We start from the raw sequence: 10,109 nt of genomic DNA, 5'->3' as shown, positions 1-10,109 counted from the left end.
AGACCTCGGGGGCTGAGGCTGGCAGCGGAGGGTAGCCCGACCCGCCGCCCGCGAGCGCGCGGCTGGGCGGAGGCGGCCGAGGAGAGAGGAGGGCGGGGGCCGCGGGGAGCGGCGGTCTCTGGCCTGGCGCGCGCAGGGGCGACGGCAGGGCGGGGCTTGCGGGCTCGCGCGCGGGGCCCAGCGCGGGCGCGAGCGCGGGCGCGGGCGGGGGCGGTGCGGCGGCGGCGGTTGGAAGCGGAGGCCCAGAGCCCTCTCGCGGCCGCGGCGGCAGCAGCGCCAGCCCCAGCAGCCTCCCGGCCGCCGCCGCCGCCGCCGCCGCCGCCTCGCGCTCCCGCCGCCCGGCCGGACATGAGTGAAGCGGGTCGGGTGCCCTCGCCCGCCGCGCCGCCGGAGGTGGCAGCGGCAGCTCCGGACGAGAGGAAAGGGAAGGAGCCTGAGCGCGACAAGCTGCCGCCCATCGTGTCGGCGGGCGCCGCAGCTGCTGCGGTAGGTGCCAGGCGGGGGCAGCGAAGCGCCCCGACGGCGGGCGTCGGGAGGGAAGGCAGGGGGCGCCCGGCGACCCCCGAGGCCGCCCGCGGAGATGCGCCGGTCCATCCTTCCCCGAGCCGCAGTGGAGTGTGTGGACAGCCGCGAACACTTCTCGAGAATCGGGAAATGTTGGGGTGGCCGCGTCCGCTGCCTGTTCTCGGTTATTGTCTGGCTTGGCGGGGCGGGCGGGGGGCACTTTCTCTAAGGAAATGACCGGCTTTTTGGAGTCCACGTTATCATCTGCTGGGTCAGGGCAAGGTAGCAGGCAGGGGGTAGTGGGTTTTCCACCGAGGTGCCTGCCTGCTTTGGGGGCGCGGAGATTCCCCTCTTGTCTTCGATTTTCTTTCCCTTCCCCCCTCGGATTGAACAGACTGTGCGGCGAGTTCCACTTAATTGTGACCTTTCCGTTGCTGTCAGGATGGTGGGAGGTAGATGCCTCAGTGATGGTTTTATTTTTCATATGGTACAGACATGTGACGTAAGGTGGGGAGGCTTTTTTAACCTTTTATTTAAACTCAAGTTATCTAAGCTTGACAGGGATGATTTCCCAGCTGGATTTTCTTAAGGATTAATTGGAGAGCGCTCTAAGGCTTCAAACTACATATTGCCAGATGATGTAATGGGACAGCCCCCCTTCCCTGTTTTTACTGGTGGTTATGATTCTGGTTACTTTGGCGCGCGCGCGCGCGCACACACACACACACACACACACACACAAATTAATCTGATTTTTGAGATTTTTATTTGACATAACATTTCAATACTTTTTGAAAGTTTGCTTGGGTACATTTAAAGGCCATGACTTGTCATGCATCTATGCTTGACAAAATAGTAAAAGTTTAGAGAACATGATACATTTGCTTTATTCCTACTTGCAACTCATTTCTTAAAACCTCCCTCTTAAATGACTAAGAAGTTACTAAAATAGCTCACTCTATTTAAAGTGTTAGGAATAATGTTTTGATTCTGTAGGTTTTTAAAAAATATCTAGGGACTGTGATAACTGGAAATTGTTAGAACAAGCTCTGATCATTAAATCACTGCAGCGAAGTGTGGACAGTAATAAAATGACACACATATTAAAATATAGCTAGAATTGAGTGGTAAATTGAAGTTGTGTGTGGTTAGAAAATACTTTGGGAGATGCTTTAAAGGAATTTGTCACCCATCTGCTTGCAGACCCAGTTCTTGTGTTGATAACCTAGCCTTTCAGAGTTTATCCAAGACATTCTTAACTCGCAAAAAGACAGTGTTTTTAAAGTTCTTTAAATCAGTTTAAAACAATTAATGAATATGCTTATAAGAAACAATTATATGAATGAGTTTTGGTCCTCGACTGAGCACCCTCCCCAAGACATATTTATCTCAGTTTAACTGAAAAATTGAAGGTTTGGAATAAAAACTTGGAGAAACTGATATACTGTGGACCCAAATCTACAGACTGTTTCCTGGAAAACTTGGAGTTTGGAATTTGCGAATTTAGAGTTTTTCAGATTTTAGAAAGGCAATTTGGTACATATGTCATATATCTGCAGTGAGATCCTGGCCAATTCTTCATAATCAAGCATGTCAGTAGTTCAGCAGTGAAATGTATGTGCATTCACATTATGAGAGGTAAAGTGAGACTTAAGTATAAATAGCTTCATATCCTTGCAGATCAGGTTGCATTGTCAGAGTTCAGGTCAGGTATATGTTTTGTCACCATATGAGGTACAAAAATCTTTCAGTTTTAATAGCTTATAGGATTTCAAAAGTGTGAATAAAGGATTATGGACTTTTACTACTAGTCAAACAAGAATAGAGTTCAATAAGTTTTTTAAAAACTTGAATTAAAGAAAATTGAATAAAATATGTGTTTGGTCCTCCAGAGGGCAGGAGAGCTGAGATGATGTCTGAGATCACCAGCAGGTGGGGAAAGCCTTGGTGTGGAGGGTCACAGAAAAACGGTTTGTGGCCTGTTGGTTGTTTTTCAGCCTCCACTGTGGACTAGATGAAGCTTCTGGAGGTTTGCTTAGGAACCTGATTGCCGAAAAAACAAATTTTTCTTTGGGACACTTTAGTGATTCTTTTTGCCCTAAGTGAACAGTTCTATGTGCAGAGTTTATGACTCAATTAATGTAACCCTATATTACTGGCTTTTTCTGAAAACCATTCTATTACATTTTTACGGGACTTTGGAAGTAATTTAGAGTGACAGCTCCCTAGAATAAATAGAAGGCCAGGTTATGATGCCCTAAGAAAGCTTGAAGAGTTGGGACTATATCCTGGAAGTGTAAAAAAATATACAGGGATGGGATTGAGGGTGCTGGAAAAAGCAGCCCTGAAGTGATTGATCCGAAGACCACCTAAGTGTGAAGGAAGCCCCTTCTAGCCACAAAGTCCGTAACACAGTGGTGTCAAACCTGACTAACCAGAGTTTCCCTGGTAGCATGTTAAAATCCTGATTCCCAGATCTCAACTCAGAGCTCCGGTTTTCAAACTTTGTGTTTTTTTTGTTTTTTTTTGGTTTTGTTTTTAAAGATTTTGTTTATTTATTTGAGAGAGAGAGAAGATAGAAACAGAGAGCTGTGGAGGGGGAGCAGAGGGAGAGGGAGAAGCAGACTCCACCCTGAGGGCAGAACCTGACATGGGGCTCGATCTCACGACCCTGAGATCATGACCTGAGCTGAAATCAAGAGTTGCACGCCCAAGCTCAACCGACTAAGCCACCCAGGTGCCCCCGGTTTTCAAACTTTGAAGCAGAGTAAAATCACCTGGGAACTTTTAGAGCCATCATTGTCCAGTTTCAATTGCAAACCAGTTAAATCCATTTCTGTGGATGGCTCTCAGACTTCTTTTAAATTCTCAGATGAAGCTAAGATTGAAAACTCATGCTTTATGTACTCAATTAAGAGCTCCATGAAATCTGTGTTTTAACTACATTTCTTCAAGTCTACTTAGTTTATGGAACAGCTTTTGAAATGGACTGGTGAAAGGTATGGATTGAGTCAGGCACAGCAGAAATCAAGGGTGGGGGGGGAACTGAGAGAAATGTTGGTTAAAGTGGTTCTAGTTGGAGATGCTCAAGAGGCTCAAGATAGAGACCTCAGGCAACCATCAGGGTGCATAGTTTGGCCTTGCTGTTGTGGAGAGGTGATGCAAGTCCACAGAGTTGCAGGACATAGATACAAAGAGGTGGTGGTGTGAACATTGAATTTACTGAGTTTGACAAATTGGTGTGGAGGAGAATATTGTAAATTAGTTGTTGATATAATACAGAAGTTAGAAAAAAATGGTGAATAGGGAAGAAGAAAATGGCCAAATTAAGAGCAGAAATAATAGTGGCAGAGCACATGGGTGGCTCAGTCAGTTAAGTGACTCTTGGTTTCAGCTCAGGTCATGATCTCAGGATTGTGAGATCAAGCCCTGAATGGGGCTCTGTGTTCAGCATGGCGTCTACTTGAGATTCTCTGTCTCCCTCTCTCTCCCCCAGCTCACATGAGCACTCATGCTGTCTCTCTCTCAAATAAAATAAATAAATGAAATCTTAAAAAAAATAATAATAATAGTGGCAAGTGAGGCTGAGTTTGACTGTCTACTTCAACATTTAAATTTGGTGAGCAGGAAAAGGGAGGAAGTTCTCCATAGGGTAGGATAGCAAGGAATGAAATGTATGAAATGGGTTTTAGCAAAGAATGAAATGCCTTCAAGCAAGAGCTAGATTTAATTAAGTCAGAGAGGTGAAGGGAAATGGAGGAAACCAGTTTAGGATTTCAAAGGGAAGTTTGCCCACAATGAAGGCCAGAAGACTTGTCAAGTAGGTAGAAGGTGAGGAGAAGGTTTTGAGGGAAATTTCGAAGTTTATAGAGAGGATTTGATAGGAAGTATCAAGAATAAGTTCATATACATTGTGTCAGGTGTGTGTAAATGGGCTTGGTGAAGCCACTAGCTAAAATATAACTACCAGTTATGGAACATCTATTATGTTTAGCTTTGGACTAGATGCTACAGAAAACACAAAAACATGGTTTAAAAAAAAAGCCTGCCTCAGAGGAGGCAAGGCTTACACATGGAAACATAACAAAGCAAAGCAATGTGTATAAGTCACAATGAACCATAGAAACAATTTGCGCTATAGGAGACCAGAGCAAGGAAATCAATGTGTGCAGAACTGTGAAGAAAGGCCTTGAAGTAAAGGTAATTATTTAAGCCGGCTGGCCATTGAAGGATGATAGGATTTGGATGGGCAAAAGAAAGTGGGTAAGTAATCCAGTGGGGAAAACAACATGAGCAAGGCTCAAGGAAAAGCATTAGGGAGCAATACAGTAAGCCCAATGGAAGCGTGCTGGGAACTTGTGGGAGGTAAGTAAGATTGCTTGGGGGCTGGAGCCAGATCACTAGGCACAGAAGTATGGACTTTCTCCCCCGCTGTGGTTAGTGGGAAGCCACTGGAGTTGCTTAAATAGAGGAACCGATGAAGTTTTAGAATATAAGTGAGGTTCAGTGGGGTGGAGTCCGGAGCCAACAACCAAGAAAGAATTCCTGAGACGTCTTTGGTACAAATGGTGGTTTATTAAAGCAAGGACAGGACCCGTGGGCAGAAAGAGCTGCTGCTGCCCTGGAGCTGTGAGAAATGGTCCATTAAATACTTGTAAGTTAGAAGAGGGTCAGGGATGGCTTAAGTCTCTAAGGAATTTTGACGGCAAGGTTTCTAGGACCCTGAGGGGCTAGCTGTTGTTGGGAAAAGGTCATTTATTACCATCTAATAAAACCTTAATCATGAGACCCTTCACATACATATTGGTGGGCCCTATGTTTGGGGATGATTGCCAGCATGTCTCTTGGAGGGTTTAGAGATAAAGGAATTTTCCAAAGGAATTTCTATATGTTAATATAGACTTACAGGATCCTGGTTGGGATGTGGGGAGGGGGGGCTTTGCTGTCTGGCTGAGATTGCCTCTTGCCCTTAGCTCAGTATTAAGGTGGAAGTAGTTGAGTCCCTAAAGGAATGTCACTCTGCCTGTTTCAAGGACTTGTCAGGGGGCTCTGGGTAGTAAGGAAATTTAATAACTTTTCTTCTGCCTCTGTTTTCCACATCAGAATGACATAATGAAATCCATGGTAGTGATTAGTGGTTAGCCTGGAGGGGGATAAGGAAGAGTACAAAGAAGGAGCTTTGAAGTTGGTACCCAAGGTAAACAGGTGCATCCGCTCAGGTGGTGGCCATGTGATAGCAGGAAGGAATGGAAGAACCCACATGATGTGGAACCTTATTAAGCAACAGAATAGAAAAGAGGGAAGATTGTTATAAAAAAGGATTCTGCAGTTTCCAGATAAGTTATCTCAGAGAAAAATGTTTACATCGAAAGGCAGTCCAGCCAGTAACATTCCAAATAAACATATGTGTGTGTGTGAACTCACATAAACCCTGCCCATCTAGGTGTTTGGAACAATCTCATACATGGAGACTCTTATGTCCTTGTCCATTGTGTCCTAAACAAGACAGGAAAGAGTGAAGGCTATGGTGCCAGAGGTGTTTTAAGCAATTTAATAAACCACAGATATTATAAAAAAATATATGTATATGTTTAATATATATAAGTAATATAAGTAATAGCTAGTATTTGAGTACCTACTCTATGCTAAGCATCTTCCCTGTATGTCTTATTTAGTCAGATTGCAACCAAAACCAATCACAACAACCACTATGATGGTGAGGAAGGTAGTCTCATTTCATAGAACAGGAATCTGAAAGTCAGAGAGGTTAGCTGTTCCTTGCCAAAGAGTAAGATAGCAAGAAGCAGAGCTTCGTTTAAAATCGCGACATTTCTGGCTCAGAAACCCATGCACTTTCCATATACTGTATCTATGGTCTGGACAGTGTGGTTCAAAGAACCTGCACCTGTAGCAATATTTGTTCTTTTTGAATTTTGTTCTTTTTGTGGTCTAGTGACAAGTGACAAGTTCAAAATTTTGTTAGCCAGAGATAGAATTGTTATGGAGGAGAAAATGTGTTCTAGGATAGCTGATAGTGTCAGTTTTAATGATGGCATGAATGAATGAATTTTCTATATAAAATAAAGCAATTTCATTAAAGAAAAACAATCTGAAAGTCTTGAGACATAAAAAGCAGGGTGATAGCTATATAAATACATATCCAGGGTGTCTCTAATTTTGAGTGGGTTGTAAAGTCTGTTTGTCAATTTTTTTTTTAACTGCACAGCCATTATGTCATTGCCTGCTTATTCTCTCATTCATAACTAATTCAGAATGTTAGGACACAAGTGCTTTGACTAAATGTAACAATTGGAGAAAAGCGGTCATTGTAAGTTGTGAGCAGGAGACCTCCAAAAGTGCCCTGTATGATACTGAACCCTCCTCATAGAGTAAGTGAGAAGACTAAATTAATACACATAGAGCATTTAGGAAAGAGCCTTGGCAAAGTGAGCACTCAATAAATGTTGGATGATGATATTTTTATCATGTTGTTGTTGTTATTGTTATTTACGAACCAACATCTGTAGCTGGGGAGCTGTTTTTAAGCCATCTCACCCTTTCTAAGTCTGTTCTATGGCTTTGGTACTTTCCTTCATAACCTTTTATATCAAGCCTCCCATCCTGTACCACCCCATCTTCCTTCTCCTTTCCTTCAGTGAGCATGCACACTGGCACATTCACGCGCACGCACACACACACACATACGTGCACTGAATTAAAGGACATTATGCATTCTCTGAACTTTTTAGGCCTGGTGTACGCCAAGGTTCATATATTTATTTATTTATTTATTTATTTGACAGAGAGAGAGAGAGAGAGAGAGATCACAAGTAGGCAGAGAGGCAGGTAGAGAGAGAGGGGGAAGCAGGCTCCCCGCCAAGCAGGGAGTCTGATGCTGGGCTAGATCCCAGGACACTGGGATCATGACCCAAGCCGGAGGCAGAGGCTTTAACCCACTGAGCCACCCAGGAGCCCCGAATTTTTTTTTTTTTAAGAGGAAAAGAAATAGAAGTAAAGGGGGGTACAGCCAGTGTTGCCGGAGTGGCGGTTATTTAGGCATAGTGTTTGGAACTTAACTTGCTTATTTTTAGTGTGAGTTGAGGAAGAGAGAGAAAGATTAACAGAGGACAAGTGAGGAAGTGGGTGGAGCTGAGAAAGCTCTCGGAAGCTTTGGTTTCCCTACTTTTTTCTCCTGTTTTTGTTTTCTTTTGTTTTTCTGGTATGAGTTTACTCTGTGGGTGAAGGATTCCTTCTTGCATTGCAAAAATGTTAGACTGCTAAGCCTTACATGAAGTTTTTCCTAAGTTGATATTTGTAACTTAGTGACATTTTGGTAAGCAGACAAAAAACATGTTTTGGGGAATGATTGTAGTAGAAAAATATGCCTTTGAAAAATAGAAATTATTGAAATTTTACTGATTCAACTGAATTGAAAAGTCTATCTGAAGTCTGAGCCTAGTCATTAAAGAAAGCTCTATTCCAAATTAACTTGTTTTTTATCCACATGTTCTTATTAAAGAAGAGCAAATTGGTTGAGGAATTGTGATTGCATTAATCATACAATATAAATGTGGTATTTTACGGTATAACAGTAATTTATTGATGCCATTTTTATTTATTTTTTTTTTCCTTTTCTATGTTGTAAAATAAGTGAATAAAATCTCCTATGCCACCTTGCCTTCCTGTTGAGTGAACACTGAATTTTCTGTTTCAGGACTTTTTTTTTTTTTTTTTTTATGTTAAGTAGGGTTAGTTTCAGTAATTTATAAGATTAATTGCATTGTGACTTTTTTGGTGTTAGAATTTTGTTTCAGAATCCGAATCCTCATTTCCTATTCTCCTTTGAAAGAGGTGGTTTATATCACTTAAAGAAAGCAATTCCACTTGGACTGGTGCTACTTTGTTTGGGAGGGAAGTTCACACCTTGCAAGTAGCTAACTTTTCACATCTTCCTAGATGTCTGTCCAGCAGAGTTAGCACTTCTGATTTTGTAACCCAGCATCCTAATAGGAACAGTGAAAAAACATACAAAAAAGAAAAACAAAGTATCTTTACCCAGTAACAGGGCCTAAAAATAGTCTCCTTTGTAGACTAAACACAGTTGAGGCCTCTCAGCAGATATGGCCCTCCCTGGTAATTTAGGTCAGTTTCTATAAAAAGTTGGTATAGGAGACTATCTTAGATGTTTTTTATTTTAACTTAAAACACATAAATGTACATTTGTTCACCTGTCTTTTGACACAGTAGCCTTTGCTTGATACCACAGGAAGCCACTCAATCTTTGTAGTTTTCTATGCATTATAGGTAGTTTCTTGACTCATTGATACTGAATGATACATACATTATGCATTATATTAGGAGCACTTAACCTGTTGCTGAAATATTTATCTTTGGACTTGAAAAATACATTTCAGTGAGGTATGGCCCAAAGTATAGATTGCTGTGAGATACAGATATATATCAATCTGTATCTATATAGATCTATATGTTTATCAGAAATTACCAAATCAAGACACTCAGTCTTTATTCATTCTTTTATATCTTTTATTCTTTGTCTGTATCTTTTATTCTTTGTCTATAGAGTGTTTTATACCATATTTAAATTCACCACCTTTCCAGCAAATCCCTTCTTCCAAAAATGATGTAGGGATACTCTCAATCAGAGTAATAATTCTGTTCTTTTTCCTAAGATTGTATGCTGTATTGGATCTAGTTTAGGAAAATATGTTTTCATCTGTCTAGATCAGCTCTGCCAGGAGAAATATAATGTAAATAATATGTAATTTAAAGTTTTCTAATATCTACATCAAAAAGAATGAAAATAAAGAGGTAAAGTTACTTTGAATAATGTATTTTATTTAGCCCAATGTATCCAGAAATTTACCATTTCAATATTTAATCAGTATAGACACTGGCTGAACTACTCTACCTCTTTTTCATAGTATGTGTTTGAAAATTGTGTATTTTACACTTACTAGGTATCTGTTTGGATTAGCGCATTTCAAGTGCTCCATGGCCCCTTTAGCAAATGGCCATATTAGTGCAGATCTGGATGGTATCTTCTTGTCCTCCCAAAATTTCTTAAATCAATTCTTAGTTTTAATTATTGTTTATCCCTATTGTAGCAGTCCTCAAAGTGTTATCTTCCACATCCTTATAAAGGTCCATGAGGTTGAAACTACTTTTAGGGTACTAAGATGTTATTTGTCTTGTCTTATTTCCACTCATTCTCCTGAGTATAGAGTGTAGTTTTCTAAAGCATACATGACTTGCTATTCCAACAAATTGAATGCAGAAGCAGAAGAATCCAACTGTCTTCTGTGGAACCAGATGTTAAAATAGATTTGCAAAATGTAATGCCTTTCTTCTCACTAAGATTTTTGTTGTTGTTTGAGAAAATATATTTTCCATTATGGGTTTATTGTTGTCTTAAAAGAAATTGATACATGCAATAATTTTTAAGAGTGTAAAGGGATCCTGAGTCCAGAAGGTTTGAGAACCACTACTATATGTTGAATTTTGTTTGTTTGCTTTATATATTATTGATGACAAGTATTCTACACTTGTGTATTTTCCAAGTAACCAAGTATTATCGAACATCTTAG

At 41.2% G+C, this 10,109-nt stretch overlaps 1 protein-coding gene across 3 annotated transcripts in view; it reads left to right on the top strand.

Moving 5' to 3' along the window:
• The first annotated feature begins 296 nt into the window (after positions 1-296).
• Positions 297-10,109, top strand: part of HECTD2 (HECT domain E3 ubiquitin protein ligase 2) — a 71,909-nt gene continuing 62,096 nt past the window's right edge. For all 3 annotated transcript variants that reach the window (XR_004380195.1, XM_032836586.1, XM_032836595.1), the window contains exon 1: positions 297-486. Coding sequence is in view for 2 of the 3 variants with exons in the window: in XM_032836586.1 (XP_032692477.1) it covers positions 349-486 (138 nt within the window). In the remaining variant the exon portion in view is untranslated. The remainder of the gene's footprint in view (positions 487-10,109) is intronic.

This window comes from Lontra canadensis, unplaced genomic scaffold (assembly GCF_010015895.1).
Source record: "Lontra canadensis isolate GAN:19392208 unplaced genomic scaffold, GSC_riverotter_1.0 scaffold3, whole genome shotgun sequence".
In the NCBI taxonomy this organism is placed as follows: Eukaryota; Metazoa; Chordata; class Mammalia; order Carnivora; family Mustelidae; genus Lontra; species Lontra canadensis.
This window is presented reverse-complemented; position numbering and strand designations above follow the sequence as displayed.